The sequence below is a fragment of the Pyxicephalus adspersus genome, chromosome 4 (genome assembly GCF_032062135.1).
Source record: "Pyxicephalus adspersus chromosome 4, UCB_Pads_2.0, whole genome shotgun sequence".
Taxonomy (NCBI): Eukaryota; Metazoa; Chordata; class Amphibia; order Anura; family Pyxicephalidae; genus Pyxicephalus; species Pyxicephalus adspersus.
Genome location: NC_092861.1, coordinates 43175866 through 43199205, shown reverse-complemented (window position 1 = coordinate 43199205; position 23340 = coordinate 43175866). Strand labels below are relative to the sequence as shown.

The following is a 23340-nucleotide window of genomic DNA, read 5'->3' as shown; positions in this document are numbered from 1 at the left end:
CTTCAGCTGATGTCTTTTGTTTAAACATCATAATATATATAACCAAAACTTGAAAACATATTACTGTTAACAATATCTTCACAATACACTTAGTAAACAGTATAATACACTAACCATTGCTATACCCTTTATGGCTGCAGATTCTAGAAGGTAATAAAAGGGGGGAAAAAAAAACAGGCCTTCTGGATCTGCAACACTACCTTGCCTCAGGTATCATTATTAATCACCCACAGACTCACCCTGGTCTCACCAGTTGTTTTATATTACCATTTTTCCTTGCAACCTAGAGGACACAACACCAAAAGTGCCAACACCACCACCACCAGCACCTCAACCACCAACAGCTCTCCAACGTAGGAGGAATGGGAGGAAAGCTTTCATATTTACAACACACTTTCTAGTGATTTTTTTTCCTGCACTTTACTGTCCATAGCCCGACCTTATTTCCACTCCCATCCAATCAATTCCCTGAACATTCCAATTCCATGGCCCTAAATGCCCATCATTAACCATTGCCTATTCTTCTACCTTTCGCTCCCTGTCATGTTTAGTTTCACTTACTGTATTACTTGGCTCTGGGGATATTTTTTCTCTTTCTAACTCTTTGTCACACATTGTATTAGATATTTTTGTTTGCTGTTCTTACAGTATGATATGGGATTTACAATTACCAAGTAGCTGGACAACTTTATCCAGTTACCTAAATACAAACATGAAACATATATAGTAATTGTTTTATTTAGCAAAACATTTGGGAAGTTTTGTCTACATTTTTGTGATTCATCCAATCTTTCTGTGCCATCTACACCAAGAATGTAGGAATACAAAAATTGTACAGTTGCACTAAAAAAGCAACCACTGTGGGTAGAATTACTCCCTCCCTATCTACATATAATAGGGTTAAATACAGAGTGGCACCAAAATGAAACAATAATAAAACTAGTCCAATAATGTGTATAGTCCACAACTATACAACAAATATACTCTACAAGATGAAATAAATAATTGAAAAATAGTTTTCTAACATATATCTTTTGTTACAATATGTATTCTTTCCCCTGATTTGGGCCTGATTTAATAAAGCTCTTCAAGGCTGGAGAGGATACAGTTTTGTCAGTAAAGCTGGGTGATCCAACAAGTCTGGAATGGATTTCTTCAAAGTCATTTGCTAGCAAATGTTTTGAACCCTGGACTAGATCCATTTCAGGTTTGCTGGATCACTCAGCTTTACTAATAAAATCGTATCATCTTCAGACTTGTGGAGCTTTAATAAATTAGGCCCATTATGTAGACTATATGGGCTGTTATTACCTACAATATATAAAGTCCTCTCTTAAATGCTAGCTACCATTCCTGATGATGCCAGTTATGTCCAGGTAGGATATTAGCACATGAGATTTGGACTAAGTTGACTGGAGTAAGATTGTCCAGTGTTCCAGGGGAAGGGCTTAATAATATTGTCTTCATAATTATGTTGGATAAGGCGAGTGCATATGAATATGTTGGAAAACGATTACTGAAGTGTGAGAAGAATTTCTATTGTAATGAAGGATACACATTGAAGAATTGTTTTTAATTTGTTTATTTTATGTGTTGTGGACTACAGCTAATATTGGACTAGTTTTTAGATGTTTTCCTTTAGGGTCACTCTATGTTTACCTTTTTGTGCCATATAACTATACCATAAACTACATGGGCATGTAGTTTATTGGTCATGAACTTTAGATGCCAAACTCCCTACTCTCTGTAAGTCTAATGGAGTATCTTACCTTACCAGAAATGTGAAAATACATTTACCTCCTCTACAATCCTGTCCCCCACTCACCCTCACTTGATTTGCCATCCAGCATTGGTACTGTTTTAGAAATGATGACATCAATTGTTGTTCAATCCATTTCACCATCATATCACAAGCTCATCTCTTGGAAAATGTTATCATGACATCCTGCAGTCACATACAACAATTCAGATAACACTACATTACTTGGGATCACTCACCACCAGAGAAGTGGATCCTGTGGTGCCATGTGACTTGCTGGAAGATATTAGAGTGTTTTGCCTACTAATCCTGCTGTTTACAAAAGATTATATTCTATCATTTGTCTCCACATTACTAATTAGACCCAGTGAAAGGTGAGATCAATTAATTTTAAATGAATTCGGCTTGGCTAGCAGGCATTGTAATAAAACACTAAACTGGGGAGACTATTGATTAGGACAATAAATTCTAAAAAGATAAATTTAGTGCTGTTTGAATTTAGTGCCTTTAAATAATCCATGTTGCTAAGAGATTTAGGCAGTTGATGAACTGTTCTGTCATGGGTGCACCATACACCACCTAAGCTTCTGTTCAGAATCAGACAATACTATTACAGCTTTACACACACTTTGGCTGAAATTCTAGTATCATTATCTCTGATTTTCTACCATAGCATGCCTGACAACCATCCTGCCATCCTTTTTTTGGACTTTATTGGATCCTACCTAAAGGCCAAGGTTCTGGATTGGTCTGCAGGAACAAGGGCTACTAAATCACTGATCCGGTCATTTAAATAATCAATAACATTTGAACTTAACTTTACACAATCTTTCTATATTCTGTTCCTCAATGCAATATTCCTATTCCATATCATGTTTTATTATGTTAACAGAACAGTTCTGTGTTCTCTAATATACATAAAATTCTCAGCTGGAGAAAGTACAGAAAAACATGACAGATGATCATTTCTGAGATTAAAATCCCACCTTGACATTTTCAGGCAGACACATATGGCATGATTGTGTTTATTTAACTAACTCTATATGAGTCAGGATAATAAAGAACAGACGTCATAATCCCAGAGCAACTGAGATATGTGTGATCCATCTAAAAACCATCACAATGAGACAACACTGTTCATCCCATTTTAGTGGTAAGTCAGTTGCAACATAAATATGGGGATTTAACACCGACAAATCTAAAACATCCAAAGTTTTATTTGTCATTATCCAGCTATTGTTTATTTATATATATGTAATTGTAAAACTATAAAATGTATATACTACGACACATTGGAAATCTAACCTTTTATCCTTTCCCATCTCTACCCCTCTCCTTCCATTAAATTGTGGAGTGTACTCTTGTAAGCAGGTTTAAAAAGCAACAAATATTTTATTTACACAAATTTGGTCTTTACCTTTTGTTTCCTAGTTAAGAGAAGAGGATTTGATTTTAATTTATCATTCAATAAAGGTTATGGAATTTACAAGATATCCCAGGATACTCATAATGAGACTGAAGAAAACTCCATATCCTACCATAATTTGATGAACTATGAATGTGATAACTCAAATGACCCACGTTGCGACAGAATCCTCAATTCAGCTGTCCTTGATTTCAGGACTATATCTCTTCAGGACAGCTCCATGCTAAAAGACATCAATATGCTTCGAAATCTCAACCCAGAGACAAAACTTGACCAAGGAAAAGATAAGGTCTATGGCCGTCTGCTTTCTGAGAAAGTTGGTGTCTTCAAAAGAGAGGATATTAGAAATTATGATAAATCTGTGTTCTATGAAGGACAAGACAGGAGGCTATCACATGAAGAAAGCCGGAAACCTGAACTTACAGACTGGGAGTGGTGCAGAAGTAAATCTGAAAGGACACCTCGACAGGTAATACTACTATAAAGCTACATAAATACAATGAATATACTTGATAGTAGTAACTATTCAGTCCATCAGATCTTAACATTATAAAGTGGAATGTACAGTTGTTGCACAGAGGTAAAAAAAAGCCTGGTGTCCGTTGACATGGGTTTAGTGTAGGCAGAAGGTCTAGTTCCATAATATCATAGAGCACTCTGCCTGGAGGTTAACTTAAGCTTTTGTAAATATACGTTAAAAAAGGAAGACCAAGTTTGCCAAAAAAAAAAAACTTTCTTTTACCCCATTAATGATGAGATCGCTGATTGATTCTATAGTGACTGGAGCTCCCAATGTACTTACTTTTACAACTTGAAATGGAATTAAATCCCTATTGGTGTGGATTAGCTTTTGTCCTAATGGCACACACTTACCTTTGTTTAAGTGCCCTGCAGCAGTGACAGGTCCAGGAATCTGTCACCACTGTATCCCCAAAGCTGCCAACTTTGCCATTGGCCTGTCTAGGTCCATAGCAAACCTTTTTAGCCATTGGGCTGTCACTGAGGTTGTAATTTTTGTAGTATGAGCAAAATAACAAAAAGCCACCAGGATCAGTGGAAAATGGTTTTTTGCACTTTGAGTATCTGTTCTGCCAAAAATCTCTAACTGCTGGTCACATTTTGTTTTTTTCAGTTTAGTCCTGCTTTAAGGTAACTCAAAGGGTTCACATACTCAAACCCCTTCATGGTAATATATAATGGACAGTGTCTGGACTCTGGAGGATTAACAAGATGTTAGTTCCAGCACCTTTTTTCTTACAAAAAAAGCCTTGGTTAAGTTGGATACCACCCATGTACAACAATAACCACTTCAGTTATTATTTAAGTGTTTAACATTTCAGCATCCTTATGTTATTTTGCCAATAGATAGGCAACGGTCCGTTCATGCATATGAAACACATTTCAAAATATTTCAATAGATTTTTTATTCAGATTTTTGCATGTACAACAAATAAACAAACAAATAAAGACAAAGGAAAAAGAGGGTACAAATAATGATTAGGCCTAAATAACATAAAGGAAATAGAGTTAAACTTTTAAAGTAACTTTACATGAACACAAATTAAACAGGAAGATCAGACTCCGTAACAAGGTGTGACCCAGCATACAAGAGGGATATCTTTGACCATGCAAGTGAGTTAACCATTTACAATTATCCAGTTGAGTTTTACCGATAGAGGAGACATCAGTATTGAAGGAGACTTCCATCCTCTGGCCAGGGAAATTCTTCCAGCCATGAGCATATAGTTACAAATTTTTTTTTGTGTATTTAGAAATTGGCATCTCAATTTTAATCAACAGGGCACATTCCGGGCTAACAGGGATAGGGGTTTGTATAATAGAAGTAAGGAGGTGAAACACCGTTTTCCAGAATTCTTTCGCCACCGGGCAGGACCACCAAATATGTTCCATGTCACCTAGTCCACCACAATTTCAGATGTTGAAACGGGGGTGAGGAACCAGGGGAAGCATTTGGCTTAGTTGGGACCAGATACCAACGTAACATAACTTTATAGTTCATTTCAACCAGATTGACATTCAGTGAAACCTTAGATATATTGCAAGCAATCTCGGTCCACTCCTCCAACTCCCAAGTTTTGTCTGGGAAAGTCCCTTTCCCAGGCTGTAATATACAGTAATTCAGAGGAGGGGGTCGAGAGTATAGAATTCAAATCTGGCCCGCTGACTCGCCCATTGGACAAATTAAAAAAAAAATTATAATAAAGTTTATTTTATTTATAAAATTATTTAGAATTATTTATTATTTTATAATTTATGATTTGTGTTTCAAACTTTATCATACCTGGGAGTTATTCCTAAGAATTACTAAAATATTAAACACCACATTTCCACAGAAAACAATGTACCACTTTTGACATAAAAATACGGACACAATCAGAACGCAAGGGGCGGTTAAGCTTTTCAAAGAACACTTCAAATTTACAAAGTAATTTGTATGTACTGAAGAACCTTAATGTTAGTTAGGTAAAATGACGTCTTTTATCTGTTGCACACTGAATAGAAGTTGGCCTAAAGGCAAAATTTCAACCAGATCATCGATGCATATTAAAATATTATCTCCTCTTGAATGTGATTCAGCACAGAGAAATGGTACTTTATATTTAAATATTAACAGGTCTTCGAACCAATTCATTTGCTGCTCTACAAAATCAGATTATTACTTGACAAGGGATGACTGTCTGAAAGTGGGCTGCCAATGAAGATCAATATATACAAGATAAAATCAGGAATCACTGTTAGCAATAAACATATCCATTAATATCCATATGTGTTTATCATTAGGATGCTGTCATTCTAACCATGACAGACAAAACCAGCCATCATAGTTTATTTGCTAATAAGATATAAAAATGACAGTTTTCTAGCTGCCTGTTATCACCTGTCCACCACACTGTCCTTTATCAGAATAGTGATGTACTAGATAAATCTGCATTGATGCAAGCAGCCATATTTGGAATAATTAACAGTGACATTTTGTTTGCTGCAAACAGTGTTTGCCTTAGGCACTGAAATGTAATTTTCTAGTCCAGTCTAAAACCCATATGTTACCACTTAGTTACTAAGTATAGTACATATTGGTCTTTAGCATGTCAGTGGTAAAAATTATCTATGTATCTTTCATGTGGATTGACTTTCTTAATTAGAAGACATTTATTAGTATAGACAGCAAAACCTGGAAGCTTTGTTAGTTGCACCATACAACACTTTTACAAGGTACATAGAACTCCTTACTTACTTGAGCTCGATATTTGCCTTATGAATAGAATTGCACTACTAAGTTAATAGTTACGAATTACTTGTAGGAGAATATATAGATTCACATACATGTAAACCCAATCACTTACATTTCCATGTAGGGCTTAGTATTAACTTCCCTAGTGTTACATTTCTTTCCGGTTTTATATGTCTAAAAGCGGTACATTGTTTTTCATGAAAATTTATTTTACAGTATAACATAATAGTATGAGTTTAATAAAGTTTGAAACACAAAATCATGTAAAAACAATAAATTGAATAAATTAAAAAAACCTTACAAGGTCTTAATTAAACCCAAACCCAACCCAGTTACATTTCTGCACTAATTTTTCTTCCTATGCAGTTGCCACAAAAAACTCTACATCACCGGGTCTGGGAACATATGTGAACATACTTTCCATGCTGATGTGTGATGTGAAAAATAGATGACATCAAATCTAGGCCATGCTTATGAATGGGGGAGGGGTGGAATGATGTTCATTTTTGAAGTCAAAGAACCATTGGCAAATTGAACCTGGGGAGATTCACTCATTACTGTCTCTAAAAGCTTGTGGGGCTACATACATGGTTTTGGCTTGGTGTGACATCTGTGCTTGAGATACATTTTGTAAAGCCCTGGTCAGCACCAGTACTCACCAGACGCCAATTCCCCAACATAATGGCGCAGTCTTCATGTTTAGCAAGCCCCTGCTCAGCCTCAGGAGACTGGTTGCGTCTATCAGCACACGGTTGCCCCCAGGACTTAGCACGCAAAGGATAGTGTCTGGAGATGGGCAGGCAGCAATCCAGGGGCCCATAGATTAAGCAGTACAAGAACTAAAAGGCAAATCCAGAGTACAAGCCAAAGTCATACACAGGCAGTCAGTCCACCAAATGAGGTACAGAGGGAGTAGGCACAAGTCAGGGTCACAGGTAGAAGTCGGTCCAGGCTGCATATAATCAATAGGTCAGGAACAGCAAATAAAAAAATAACACAAATCACTCATCAGCACAGCTAAACACTACAACATTCACATATCACTGGGAGGAGAGAGGCTATAAAGCCCCAGCAGCCAATGGCAGCACAGGCGCACTTATTGGCTCCTGAAATCCCCTTCAGCTGTGCACAGCCTCAGAGTGTGTGCTGGGGATGCAGAGAAAGTATATTTCATGGCTAAAGGGAAGCAGAAAATGCTGTTATTTCCTTGCTGATGCAAGTATCACTGCTGGACAAAATAAATGGGAAGAGATACTGCGATGATGCACAGCACAGGATTGCTGGCCCCATAAGCATCTCCTAACACATTTAGAGCGAATTTGGCTGAATCAGTGGCTGAAACATGTGAACACACATCAATGTGCATACCCCATATGCAATGTACCACACATACAAATCAATAAATATTAATAGCATATTAAACATTCATTCTAAATGTAAGGTTTTTTTGACAACATTTGCTTGGACACAGATCATTGTTTTATGGAGGCAGGTCTCACTTGACCCATTTCTCCAGCTCTTAAACGTTATATAAAATGAAACAAGGTGAACAAGAAGACACTTTCATTTCCCAGCGTGATGTGAAGCTGTGCAGACATTTGTAGTAATACTCAATTTATCGTAAGTGTCCTCTGAGCTGCAGAATGCCGCCTTCTATTTGGCACAACAATCAGTCAGATTGGACTAAAATCAGACAATTCTTTTCTCACAAGGGCATCTTTTCACTGCGCGCCAGCCAGTCAGTATACCACATAACAAATATCCCTGCTTAACATATTTTTCTTCTGCTCTGAAAATCCATGCACTGGGTTTTCTGTGTGGAGAGATAGCAGTGTAAATCATTTACTCATTCATAAAAGATACTTCCAAACTAACCCCTCAATTCTTGTGTAAAGGACTTGATGGAAAGTGAAGTTTTAGTTTAGCTTTAAAGACCTGAAAGTGTCCGTAGTTGTAGTTGTCTGGCCAGCAGGTACTCATGACCAAAACTTCTCTATACATTAAATGATCAATAGCCATGCTCCACGTATACAGGAAAAGATTGCATTTGAATATCATTATCTCTGGATTTACTAGTCGATCTGATATGCAGCTTTCATAAAAGTTCTACTTATATTTATTTAAAAAAATGAAAGAAATCCCTATTCAACTATCATTTCATGTTTATCTAAAACAAAAAAAAAATCAGTTTGAACCCAAAACACCTTTAGCATAGTAACAAAATGGCCAAAGGATAGGAGCCCCAGTGGCCTTAAAAAGTATATGGCACTAAACACTATATTTCTTTCTTAAAAAGAAAATAAAGATAGAGTTTAAAGCCTGAAACTTTTTTTTATTTATTATGGCCAGAGCTGCATTTCAGATGAATATTACATTTTCCTATATACAGTTGGTAGAACCCTTTTGAGGTCTCAGTCACAGAATAAGTCTGATTCTCTAAAGCAACAAACATACCATGGAATTATTTTCACTAACTTCTACCATTCTCAAATCAAAACCTGATCTTTAATTGGACATGTATACCTATATGCTTACCTAAACCCTAAATACCCCAAACTGAGCAAAGTATGATCAAAGGTCCCTGTAAGCTGAGATAAGATAGAGGGTAAAGGAAACAGCAGCATACCATCCTGTATGCATGTTCAAGTAAGACTGACTACATTGTGTAAAGAGAAAGTTCTAGTGACAGATGAATGAACTAATGCAGTAAACATGCCCTTTCTGTTATATGGAGAGTTAGGGGGGAGGACAATCAAGCGGCACCCTACTGTGCTCTCCTCCATTGACACAGCAATTATTGCCGTTTGGGATGCATTGATCTGCCAGGAAGGATCAATGAACGATGTTGGGGGACGACTGCACAAGTTCCATTTTGTCATACAAGAGGAATGGTCGTGCTCACGGAATTTGAGATTTGAGAAAAATTTACAGTGTGTATGCAGCCTTACTCCTGCAGTCTCCTTGCTGTTGTCTAAAGGAGATTGGTAATTTCATATACAGATACTCATCACAACTACTTTTAGATAATGCCATATTTTGCAATCAATACAAAACATGATTAAAAAGCCAGCACTACTGTCAGAGTTTATTATAGCAAAACTCTGGGAACATATAAGATAACACTAATTATTGCAGTTATATTTTCAGTAAGTATAATTTATTGTATTATTGAGTTAAGACTGCAGACAGCTCTAGAAGCCGATTAGATTATATTACCTGTAAATTTGGTGAAAAGCAACATCCGAATAAATAGAAATTACCTTATGAGTTTTTTTTCCCATGACCATGGTAACCCAGATTTTTTGCCCATTACCCCCCTTTTCCAACCTCCCCACCCCAACTTACCCACCAGCCGTCCTTCCAGCCCTCTTTCCAAACCTACCCCAAAAAATCCAACTGACACATGATTTGGACTTAAAAAATGGCTGGCAAGCAGCCACTTATTAAATAACACATTTAATAAATAACATTTCAAATATATAAATAACAAATAACTTCAAAACATTTAAACCAACGTACATAAATAATATAAATAAATTAACACCTTTTGAATTATTCTAAAACCACATAAAAACCACAGTACCTCTATTTCCTGTATAAACCTTAATAAACCCCCTGTTATAAACTCCAACAACCAGGCTGCAGGTCTGACAAAGTAAGGTCCGTACCACCACCGGATTTCCTTTTTCTCCAACATCACCAACAGGCCCCCAGCCGCCCAGCACCGCCTCAGGGGCCAATGACCATACTTATTTTAAAGGAGGACCCCACCACAAAAAATCCCCAATACCAAAATGTTACCATTTTCTACCACAAGACCCTTGCCTTCTCAGACCCCAACCGCCTAATCCAAAAACACCCCACCAGCTACTGAACCCATTATAGGGATGGGTGGGCGGGAAACTTTTCCTTTCTAATAAGAGACCTTCCACTTCCGATACAACCCCTCTTAAAACTTTCTGACGCGTTTTGCCATGTGGCTTCCTCAGGGGATTGGCAGACCAATATTACTTGTTATCTGGTGAAGATAGTTTTCTCGTTAGGGTTGGGATTAAAAGTCCATAATGATGAGGAGAGGGATATAGGATCCAGATAATTCAAGATATTGCAAGAACTAAATGGAGATCCAGGTGGGAGCTGTAGAGACGCCGACTGATCTCCTCACAAGACGGGGAGCCGATCTTACTGAACCCCCTGCTGCCATTCTAACAACACACATGCTGTAGGCTAGTACCTACACCTCACCAAATGGAAAGCTGATCCCATGCAGCCCCCTACTATCATATTTGCAATATACATGCTGCTGATCTACATTTACTTCTTGCAATATCCTGAATTATCTGGATCTTTTATCTCTCTCCTCACCATCCCCATTGTTATTATATATGATTATTCGTGTGAAATATACAATACAAATTTGTTTTGCCTAAAAAAAACAGCTTTCTTTTCTGTACTTTTTACCAAACTATATCACAATAAAAATAGTATTGTGCATTTGTTCACAGAGCTCATCAGATTGCTGTGCGGACTACAAATGCAATTATAATGGCATTCGCTTGCGAGGGAGTGGTTGGGATTCATTTTGTGCAAACGTTTGCATGCGGTTGCAGCACATGTGGATCATAGTGAAATGACTGGACTTTGTACAGTGCTGCATAATATACGAGCACTATATTAATACTGTGTAATAATAAATATAATAATCACTGTGGGTTCTAGAGGGTTAGGCTGCAGCTGTATGCAAACGCGTTTAGCTGCGGTGCCTTTTGCTGCTTCTGGGCCTATAGCATGCAGTTTTCTATTGCTAGTATGAAATGGACCTTACAATGCATTTTTTTAAATTTATTTATTTTACATTGTTCAGTAATGCTGGTAAAATAGTTTAAAAGGGTATAAAAGCCTCTGCATAGAAGAAAAATTTTTTATGTGAAGAGTGGTCAAATTTAAAAATTATTAATGAAAATGAAGAGGCATAGAGGTTATGACCAATAAACAAGTACAGAAAATGTAGGTGGGGGTCATACATGTTTCAAAATCTGCTGAAAGCATTGGCTCTGAAAAGTTGATTCATTCAGTTGAGCATTAGATGTAATCTCAACATTGTGCTCGCTCATTACACAATAAGTAAAGGTACCCAAAACTGTACACAGGCAATCTTTTAAATGCCTTTATAGATCATCATTATAGAGTTTAAGGAGCTTACAGTTCAGTGTGTGCAATACCCAATATGTGTGGCAAAATTATTACTTTTATATGCATGTATGTTGCAGATGTGCATATTTTTACATATGAAGATGAGAGAAGAGTAGGTGCTCTAAAGTTTTTCTTTTTTCTTTTTTTGCTACTTCACTTTATTACTCTCACTATGGCTCTATGTGCAGACATCAGGGATCTATAAAATGGTAGGTGACAAAGCTCTTAATGGAAAGATTTTAGTTGCATATGCTCATGCTTACTAAGGCTACGTACACACGTCAGATGATTCTCGTCCGATTATCGCTCCAGGGCTAGTATCATATGAGAATCTGATGTGTGTACAGCTGCCGTCTAACCCTGTTTGGAGATCCGTCCTAGCCAATCCACGAATGAAGAAAGACGAATGACCGCAATTCAAGTAAAGGGAAGAGAGTGCAGCGGTGTCCCGCTCGCTCGTTCTCTCTCCTCCCTTCTCCATAGGCCAGAACAAAGATGTATGTACAGCACTCATTCATGCACCTTTCAGTCTTTTGTCGTTGGAAAGGATAGTGAAACAACTTTTCCAACTACAACAATCTAACGTGTGTACATAAGCCTAGGACTCGTAGCCCTTAACTGCTAATCTGTCCGAACCCAATGGTTCCACAGCAATTCCAAAACTAAAGCTTGAATTTTTCCCTATATGTTTAAGACAACTTGCTTTTCTCTATTAAGACCTCTAATAGGGAAATATGAATACCAATGTATTAGTATGTATGGGTATTTCCATTATATCTCATTCTTTGTCTATAGGAAAGGATCAAATTCCGCTAATTTATAACATATTTCTTAAAATATGAAGACACATATGTGTCCAATTTATAATTACTAATGAGGACATCCCTGCACCCAATTTATGAAGTCAGAAGGTAAACTTGTCCTTGCTCCTGTATCCTTTACTTGAATATGCATTAATGCTGAGCTTGTTAACAGTAAAGAAATGATAAATGTTCCCCATAAGTGAAAATCGTGTCCCAGTTTCTAAAGGACATAACAGCTAAAAGCTATTCCAGACAGACTGTCACATTGATTGAGAGAAAGTGATAGAAAACACTGGGGTGACATAATACCACTTTTTGCAGTCATAGTCCAAAGTGAATTCAAGAGTATATGATATGATTCATTTAAAGTACAAGGGCTTCGGAGCAGCAGAGCCTGCATACAGATGAAAGTTTCTGCTCTGACTCTATATCAAAATAAAACGACTGGAACAGGCTGCAGGCTGATCAAGAAATTACACTAGCACAATGTCTAGACACATTGGGATTTGCAGGTAATAGCCAGACATTTCTTACAGTTGGATTTCCAAAGTGACCTGTTTCTAACCATCATTTTCTGGGTAAAATAAATAAAGATATCGCTATAGGTATAATTTAATGCGTCAATACATAAATTACAGCATTTAACAATCCTGAAAAGGAGCTCTAAGCAAGAAGCTAAATCAATACCAGAGCAAATCAGAAGATATTTCATCTGTGGTGGTCAGAATTGTGACGTACTAGGGTGAGCACTGGATGACAGGTTAATGTGCATGTATTTCTCCCTAGTTAGGCCCATGTCACATTGGTGAGTTTGTAGAAGCAATTTGCAGCAGCTACAAAATCAATCTATTATAGTTATAAGTGATTTGTAGCTTAGTTGTAGAGCAATGAACTTTATGCAGCATTTGGAGCTGGTGACAGATTCATCAGCTTCAGTAGTTTCTCATGTGTATCCAATGTAGTCCCCAAAGATCATGACAGACACCACAAGCAATTGTTAGATGCCTATATAGGAATTGTAGCAGCAGCTATGCTTGTGAATTCAAAGTTTTCTGGTCCTGTATGATGCTTTTACACACACAAACAAGCCTGTTCTCCACGACTAGAGAAGATTTATTATTATGGGAGAACCTGGGTGACCCAGCAAACCTGGAATATATTTTTTTTAAAAAGCATGGTATTAGTTGGCAAATGTTTTAAATCCTGGACCAGATAAGTCCCAGGCTTGCTGGATCTCCCAGATTATCCTATGATAGTTTATCTTCTCCAGTGTTTTAGAACTTTATTAAATCAGCACAATTGTGGTATGCATTATTGTGCTTTTTATTAAGACAGGTGACATTTTAATTGGGCTACCAATGCACAGGGAGGGACCAAAAAAGTACATACAGTATTTTCTCCAATGCAGTGCCCCATACTTCTTATGAATTTTAACATTGATTGTGGTGCACTGCAATGAATGTGCATTAGAGCTGCAAAGTCTTGGTGCATTGGGGTGCCAATCAAACTAAATGGCATATTTTTGAAAGATATTATTCCTTTTCTTGATGAAATTCAATGTAACTTTTACAGATTACACGCAGAACCATAAAAATCTAAAGGAAGCAGAACTGCAAAGTGAGACAAGAATCTAAATTCCTACACCAAAGGCACTTCAAAAGTATTACCTTGACATTAATTAATTTGTATACTACATGTTAAAGCCAACGTCCAGACAATTAAATTTAAAATTATCTTTAAAAAAAACTTATATTCCGATAAATGTATTTGGTTAAACCAGTGGTCGCCAACCAGTGGTCCGGGTTACCGAGCCGTACACTTTCGTATTGTTTCCACTATTACAACAGTCACCCCGCTCAGCCAACACTGATTCTTTTTTGATTGTTTTATTTTGTTAGTTTCTTGGATGCTCTTTTAGGTAAGTATGACCTTAACTGTGTATTTTCTTTAACTGTTACATTTAATGGCATCAAATAGTTTGACTTTGATAATTATCATTTCTTGTTTGGTCTTGGAGTCGAATTAAATAAATCCATATTGAGTGAGAAAAAGCAAACAAATATTTTGCATTTTATTAGTAATCCCAAAGATAATGCAACTAATGATAATAGTAACAATAATAATACTTCACTTAACCATGAGCTGATCAATGATTAGGAAAATCGATATTTTACAAATGTATTTATCTTTTTAAGTAAATTCATATTATTGGTCTGCAGGATTTAAAATTATGAATTTAGTGGTCCGTGAGGTCCCAAAGGTTGGCAACTGCTGGGTAAACCTTTTTAGAAACAAATAAACACTATGTGGAGAAAAAACATCAGCAATTTATATTAAATGTTTCCTACTATGGAGGGGTCAAATAGCCCCATAGTAGGAGTTGCTAAATCCCTTGCCTCTGCAGCAGTTTGAATGCTGGCCAGGACACTATCTGCCTGGAGTTCACATGAGTTTCCTCTAGGCATTCTGGACTCCTCCTCAAAAATGCAGTTAGGTTACAGATATTTATTTGACCCAAAAATTGTCCTTGCTATGGATGAAAAAAAAGTGGACAAAAGTGCAGCACTGCTGCTGGGTGTGATGTGGATATGTAAAAATAAATATAATGACTAAAACTAAATTAATAAAGAATTAAAAGAAGTTTGCTACTATGGCCTTTAACTTCCTGCTCTTTAGTCTAGGAGTCAGTGATGCTACAAAACATTTTTGCTTGCTTACTGGGAAACCTGTGCTGCGAGGATGCAGCCTTCAGATTATAATACAGATCTTTTAGGAATGCTGTTCTGGATTGTACATTAATCTATGTTTATTGATGAGAAATGGTTTAAACCTGCATGTATCCTTTTGATCTGTAATCAATTTTTATTTAAACCATTTAAGGCTTGCATATAGTTGAACTACAGCACACCACAATGCACAGATGAGAATACTTTGGGCTCTATTTGTAAGACAGTGAATAAGACTTTCCTGTTTTATAAATAGAGCCCTTTGTGTGCAAAAATAGTGTAGGTAAGTGGTCAGAATGCTTTGTAGAATGGTGAGAGCTAATTCAAAATGAGCCTACCTTATAGTATATGGTCAGCAAATGCTTTTTTCAGGCTTTTACTGCTATTACAAGCTACGTTAGAGATATTTCCTTTTGCTTTCATTTTCTATCATAGGGACAGAGGACTAAAAGTAAGGAAAAAAATAGCAGCTAATAAATGAAAATGCTATTTTTGTACCTAACAGGTTGTAAGTTAGAATTTTCCAGGATTTTGTTTTTGTTCTGATTTACAGTATCATAAAGAATTTCCTTCGCAAGATTTTGAACATCATTGTGGTTCAGTTACTTGCACTGATGCACTAACATTAAAATAAAATTTTTTGTGTTGTTTTTGGGAAAATACAGCAAGTATGTTTTTCTGGTGCATTGGCACCTCTTATTATGCATGTGCAGTAATAAGTCTCAGCATTCTAACACATAAACGAATGTTGCCCCACATCCCTGTATATGTATGGTCAATGTTCTAACAAAGCCTTTTTTCAGTACAGGGGATGTCTGATAGGCTACAAATTACCATGGTGGCAAGGAAATGAATATATAATTTTGTTGGCAGTTTTGAAAATCATAGCTGGCTGGAGATTGAAATGGAAGGGTAATTTTTAATAACAATATTACAAATTGGTTCATGCAGGAGTTATATAGGTTATATTATGTCTTAATGAAAAATGGAGATTTCCTTTTCTCAACACAAGGAAACCTACCTACAAACCTCATTGCTTTAAATCCAAGAACCCATTGTTATGCTGCAGCAATGAATTGCTATCGGCTCGGGCTAACTCTTCTCTTTCCAGCAGACTTGCATTTTGACAATACATAACATTTCCCTGCACAATCCACATGCTGTTTTACAGAATAAGACATGAAGTATGTGGAAATTATGTTGACATGATAACAATATTTGTGGTCTCTTGTGCAAATGAATTTGATGTAACCCAGTCGGTTGGAACAAATTTCAAAGCAAATAAAGCAAATTCACAAATACAAGCAAGATGCATAAATCCAAGTGTGATTTCTTTCAGCTATATATCCCACAGGTGTTGAATTATTCAACTTGCAGGCAAACCTGTTGAAATTTATTTGGCATCTCAAATAAACTCTTTTGCCTACAATAAAATCTTCATTATCTTAAAGAAAAAATAAAAGCTGTAACAAAAAACATAACCTTTATCCCTTGCCCCATACCTTTGTGGTGATTTACTATCTGTAACTGACTGGGAAAATGCTCTTTAATAAATTATATATCATATTGCTTGAAAAGGTCACATTCTGCTCATCTTGTTCACCCTAATGGCAATGTTATGCATGCCCATGGAGATTACGTAGCATTTCCAGATGAGAGAAGATGTGGAATGGGTAAGTATTGAGAGCAGTCCAAGGGGGAAGAGATTGGCAGCAAGGGTCTGAAAGGGAAGGTTTGGTCAGTTTTCCTGTCACTGTCTAATGCTCTTTATATTCCCCTGTGAATATATTCTACATTTTCACCTCTTGTTATTTTTTTGGCTTGTTATTTTTTTATCCATCTTCCACATTGTAAAATGTTGCCATATGCAAAGTAATAACAAAAAGCCTGTAAAAGTTGAATATAGGTGTGAACAACTAACAATTGTAGACAGGCACTCAGATTGTTGGAAGTTTCATGCAACTACCGTAATTAACAATAATTTTCTTTTCTAATGAGAACAAAGAAGGAACTCTTTTACTGCCATGTAAAAAAAAGACATTGGCTTCCTTTTAAATACTGTCTGAATGCTGCATAGCAAATAAAATAGATGTCTAAGTAGAGCTGTACAATGCAATAATGTGTTAGGTATTATCAATCATTTACTATTCCATGGTATATACTGCAAGTAGGACAGTTATACTGAAGGTGGCTAAAAGCTGAACCAATTGCTTCAGTTATTCGTTAAGTGCTGTTTTAGCTTTTAACCAATATGCCACTTGAAACAGAAGTATATAAGGCAGAGAAATAACATATCCTTGGTTACTAGTTTGGTAACAATATAAGGTAGAACATACTTTAGCAGAAGTGTCAGATTTCTAAATAAGCATTTACTGCCAAAGTTATCAACAATTTCTTCTTTAAGCTATAGACAGATGACAGAATCTGTGTGCAATGTGTAAGGCGTAAATCTTGGCAAAGTAGCAACAATAGCATGCATATAATTTATAACGTACGCTACGATAGCCTAGACATGCATATATATTCTTTGTAAAACAAAAGATCTCTACACCTGCAAACTGCAGGGATGCAATATTAATATTATTATTAATTATAAACTGATTTTAGTGCCAACATATTACACAGTGCTGTACATTAAATAGGGGTTTCAAATGACAGGCAGTAACACAGGAGAACAAGCAGACCCTGCCCAGAGGAGCTTACATTCTAAAAGGAAGACAGGAGACAAGCGAAGATGGGTAGGCAAATTTGAAAAGATGGGTAGACCATTCCAGAGATTGGGGGCAGCTCTAGAATAGTCTTACATGTGATACATGTGATGAAGCCTTACATGTGATACATGTGATGAAGTTCTAATCTGATGATTTTTTTCTCCAACATCTGTCACCAAAGATATCTGGCCGGATTTGTGACAGGCCACATACATGATAATAATTCCACTGCTCTATTGGTAAGGTAAATCCGGAGACACCCATCTCACATGTTAGGTTAATATTGTATATGCAGAAGTAGATAACTACTTCAGTTATAAAGTGAAATCCCCATTTTTCTATAGTTGTTCCTTTTATCGGGTTACATCTAATTTCCAGTGTAAAACTACTGTTGATTGAATGTCAATAAAATGTAAAATTATTACTGTATGGTTACCATGGCTCATCTTACAGTTTGTAGTTGAGAAATTGCTGGATAACTAATAATTGGCAGGTTATTAGGCATCCAGTCTGCATAAGATGAATTTTGACAATGGGGCATTTCAACAAACGTTATTATTCTGGTTAACAATTGAATTTACTGTTTATTAAAACAAATTTCTTTTTCAGCGCTCTGGAGGAGCATTGGCTATACCATTATGCGCCTTCCAAGGGACAGTGTCACTTCATGCACCTACTGGTAAAACCCTCTCTTTATCCACCTATGAAGTTAGCAGTGAAGGTCAGAAGATTACTCCCACTTCGAAGAAGATAGAAGTGTACCGGTCAAAGAGTGTTGGCCATGAACCAAGCAAAGAAGACTCTCCCACTCAATTTCCAGACACAAACGTGAAGATCCATCTAGAGGTTCTTGAAATATGTGACAATGAAGAAGCCATGGATACTGTTTCAATTATCAGCAATATAAGTCAATCTTCAACTCAAGCTCGTTCTCCTTCCTTGCGCTACTCCCGCAAGGAGAACCGCTTTGTGTCTTGTGATCTGGGAGAATCTGCTTCCTACTCCCTCTTCATTCCATCTAATAATCCGGACAGTGATATAAACATCTCTATTCCAGACACAGTGGAGGCTCACCGACAAAACAGTATGCGGCAACATGTGGAAAGAGAAAGCTATCAAGAGGAAATACAGCTGTTGAACAAAGTCTACAGGAAAAAGGAAGCTTGTGAGGAAAGTTAAAACATAACACATATACAATATAAATATTTTCATGGATCTAAAAACACCAATTACAAGTTTATCTATGTCAGTACAAGTAAAGACACAACAAAATGTTTTTTTTTCATTGTACAAGTCTTGTACTTAGTGACTCAATAATGGACAATAGCATAATTAACAACTGTCTCTACTGCATGTGAGCCACAGTTGTTGGACAGTTAAAAAAAAATTAATTTAGGCAACTGCATACTAGGGTTATTTAACTTTGTACTTATAAACCAAACACAATAAACTTTATATGGAGACTTTGTATCAGAGACATTGATTTTATTGATAAAAGAAGGTAATGACATCCCTTTCAAAAGACACATATGTTCAGTTTTCTAAAAATATTCATATATCTGTGTAACAGGTTATATTTAAAAACAAAATCATATAAAAAAGTGATATGGGAGAAGGGAGATATAACAGTAGCTAGAGGGTAAGGAGGGGTCTAGTGAGGGTTTCATCAAAATAATGGCATGTTTAAAAGCAAAGGGGTAGATACCAGTAAAGAGAGAAAGGTTGAATAGTTGGGTTAGTGCGGGGGCCAGGGTATAGGAGTGGGCACGGAGTAGAACAGAGGGAATTGGGTCAAGCAGAAAGGTGGAGATGATAAAAGATGAGAGGAGATTGTATCTGCAGTAACGGCTGAGGCAGGTCAGTGATGATTTTCAGGTAGAAGGGGTGGATATGGTTAGAGTGGCATGGTAAGCAGAGACTTCATGTCTGATTTTGACAATTTTAATCTTAAAGTAGGTGGCTATGTCTTGAGGCTATGAGAAGGTAGTTGTGGAAGGTAGCAGGTGTGGGATTTAGGAGGGAGTCAATTGCTGAGAAGAGGCTGCATTGGTTGGACGCTTGAGAGGAGATGACCACATAGAAATACTTTTGCTTGGCGACAGGGAGTGCAGTGTTGGAATATTGTAGTCTGGCTTTGTAGTGCAGCGCTGAGGCCAGATTTGCTCCACTGGCACTCAGCTGCACGAACAGTCTTTTGCCAATGTTTGGTGTGATTGTTGTGCCAGGGTCGGGGGTTGGCAGGGCGGGGTTAGCGGTAGCAGAGGCAACTTTATCCAGAGGGATAGAAAGAGTGTGGGGTTAGGGATGTAAGGCAGTTTGAGAATAGGTTGTGGTCAAGGTTACAGATGTCTCTCTGCCATTAGCCAGATCTGGGATGGGGGGAAGAGTTACATAGGTTATGAGTGATTAGGTTGTGGTCAGAAAGGGGAAATGGTGAGTTGTCAAGTTGGGTGAGGTTACAGAGTTTGGAAAATACCAGGTCTAAAGTGTGTCTGGCGATATGTGTGGGCCGTTTATGTTCTGTTTGAGTCCAAAGAAGGAGGTAATGGAGAGCAATTTGGCTGAGGAAGGATGGTTGGGGTTATCCACTGCAACATTAAAGTCACTGAGGGTGGGCAGGTCATGGGAAAGAATATGTGGGAGCCAAGAGGCAAAGCTGCCCAAAAATTGTGGGACTGGAGCGGTAGACGACAGCAACAATGAAGGGTAAGGGGCTGAAAAGACAGACGGAAGACTTCAACAGAGGTGAAAATGAGAGGGTTGGGTAGCCAGATCAAGGTGTATGTGTAAAGTGCATACCTCCATAGTAGAGTGCAGCAATAAAGCAGAGTCTGGGAAGGAAAGCCAAGTTTCAGTGAGAGCCAGGAAGTTTAGGGATTTAAAGAGGAGAAGGTGGAGGTTAGCTTCATATAGATGGATCTGACATTCCATAGACTGCCAGAGAAGGGGGTGAGAACTTATGGGTAGTGGGAATGGTATTGAGGTTAGGAGGAGGGTGAATCTTGGTGAAAGGGTAGGAAAGGGAGAGGCAGTGGGAGGCAACCAGGGTTGGGTGAGATGTCACCAGCAAGTAGCAGTAGAGCAGAAAGGTGCAGGAGCACAGACAAAGAGAGGAGGAGAGTGAAGAAGCAGACAGACAATGGGTTAACAGACTGGGGGTGAGGAGACAGAATAGAGCAAGCAACCAGAGTACAGGATGAACAATACATAGTAACAGGTAATTGTCATAGGAGTACATGATGTAGTGTGGCACACTGAAGTCCATGTGAGTGGGATAGCAATCAGTAAGGGAAATGTCTTGGTGGAAATGAAGTTCAAGATGGCAGCTGTAGAGGTTGTGCTGAGGTCCAGGAGGATGTTTAATGATGTATCTGTCTAAAGGCATGAGGTGGGAGAAGTATGTCTAATTCTGTTCTAATGGCTGGTGGAATTCCCTGGATTTATTCTCAAAGCACTTATAATATGCCATTTGGCTAGAGATATAGGAGGTGCAACTGCTGATTATTTTTAATATATAAAGATGCAGACTCTGGAGCTGTTATCCTGACCCTATCAGCACTGTCCAGACCAGCTTTACTCAGCCTTTTAATTATGGTGTAACCCATGCAGTAAAGTCTTATTGAACTCTTTCTAAATGATTTAATAAACAGCTCATGGTCTTTTGTCATGTTGAGTTAGGTTGTAAATACATAATATGGCATACAGTTTGTACTGGACACCTCTATTAATATCATGTATCATATCATGTATCGTATGTATTGTGAGCTGTGGATATGTTAATTATAGGAGGGGTTTCCTGAATACCTGAAAGGTATTTTTTAGGTTTTCCCTCATGTTAAAAAGGATGAAAAACACTGCTCAAGGGGAAGCTGCGGGATCCTGGTTTAGGAAGGTCTAGAGTAACCCTAGCATGGAATTATACAGTTTCGAATTTCAGACATCTAGTCATCACTTTTTTTGTGCTTATCTTACGTCCCCGAGTCCCTATAAAGTGCTGTAAAAATAAAGATGTCCAGAAGAAATATTTCCCAATATCTGGAAATAGCATATATTTACAGTACTTTTCTTTCCACCTGTGTTGCCAAATGCTGTTCCATTCATTAACACTGGTTCCCTGACGTGTCCATTGCCTAGGTTGCCTGAAGCTCTCATTGGAACTTTGGTGGATGTGACTACCATTAGAGCTTATTTGAAAGCCTATTTACTGCTTGTTTTCACCCCCTGGTCACAGTTCTACTTTAAACTACTTGCATACCTTACTTAAATACAGTGATCTGTATTTATAGTATGTGTATGTTGAATATGTGTAGATACTCAGTGACCCAGTGTTACCTCTATACCATAGCTATGACAGTCCTGGCTAGCCAGAAATTTATGTAAGGTATACTTGAAGTGTAACATTAAGAAATGCTTGACCAGGTAAGTATTTGCATCAGTGGAAGTCTACTTCAAAGTGAATGGAGTGAAATAACGTTAACAAACAGGGGGATATATCCTAATTCTCAAAATACCTTATGCTTACATATTTTTTTTATATTACAATATTTATAGTCATATATATTAAGTTTTTAGGAATAGGGTAAAAGAGAAAGTACAGTACAAGCAACAACATTTTAAACATCAAAATACCATTGGGACAATGAAACAGTGCAACAAAGTAGCCAAATGCTCAAATCAATGTCTAACTAAGGTAGGGGGTCCACAGATGAGATGGGAGAAAGGAATGGGTAAGGGAATGAGCAAGGGGTTCCCCCTCTAAATATGAGTGTCCAGAGTCACAGTGTGAAATCCAAGGGTCCAATGTCATTTCAAAAACATTGGGAGTCCTTGATGATACACATCATTTTGTCGTTAATCATGGTGTATAGGACTGCAAGTTAATTTTTTTTTTTTCCAGGTTTTGGCTATAGCAATGCGAGCTGCTAATAAAATATATTTAGGTAGCCATTTAGTGAACTTAGGTAATGGTGAACAGTTCATGCTAAACAGATCACATTCTGGAGGATTTGGAATAGACATTTCAATAATCGTATCAAAAAGGTTGAAAACTTTACCCCAGAATTTTTGAATTATTGGGCAAGACTACTAAATATGTTCCATATAGCCCTATGCGTCAACATCCCCTGAAGCATAATTGCGAGGAATCGAGAAATATCTTAGCTAATTGATCTGGTACAATGTACCAATGAAGCATGGGTTTATAATTTAATTCAATTAGGGACACATTTGACAAAATCTTAGAAAGACTATGAGTGGTTTCATGCCATTTGTCTATATCCCAAACCTTTCCAAGATACCTCTCCCAGTTTTTCATATAAGCAGATTTAGACCTTACCTAAAGGGCAAATAATGAGTTAGTGAGACAGTTTTGCTGTGCCAGTAAGGTGCCAAAGGCAGCAGCTCTGCTTTTGCTCTAGTTTTCAAAAAAAATCAGCATCGCTGTTTGCAATGAACAAAAGCATATGTAAT

At 37.4% G+C, this 23340-nt stretch overlaps 1 protein-coding gene across 2 annotated transcripts in view; it reads left to right on the top strand.

Annotated features, from left to right (window-relative positions):
- The window catches only part of GPR149 (G protein-coupled receptor 149), a 29511-nt gene extending 10183 nt beyond the window's left edge, over positions 1–19328 (top strand). Inside the window, exons 3-4 of one of the 2 annotated variants that reach the window (XM_072407997.1) lie at positions 3233–3654; positions 18481–19328. In XM_072407997.1, the coding sequence (XP_072264098.1) occupies positions 3233–3654; positions 18481–19050 (992 nt within the window). In that variant the 3' untranslated portion in view covers positions 19051–19328. Of the gene's footprint in view, positions 1–3190; positions 3655–18480 lie in introns of both variants that reach the window. The other variant, XM_072407996.1, reaches the window with a different exon arrangement.
- The last annotated feature ends 4012 nt before the right edge of the window (positions 19329–23340 follow it).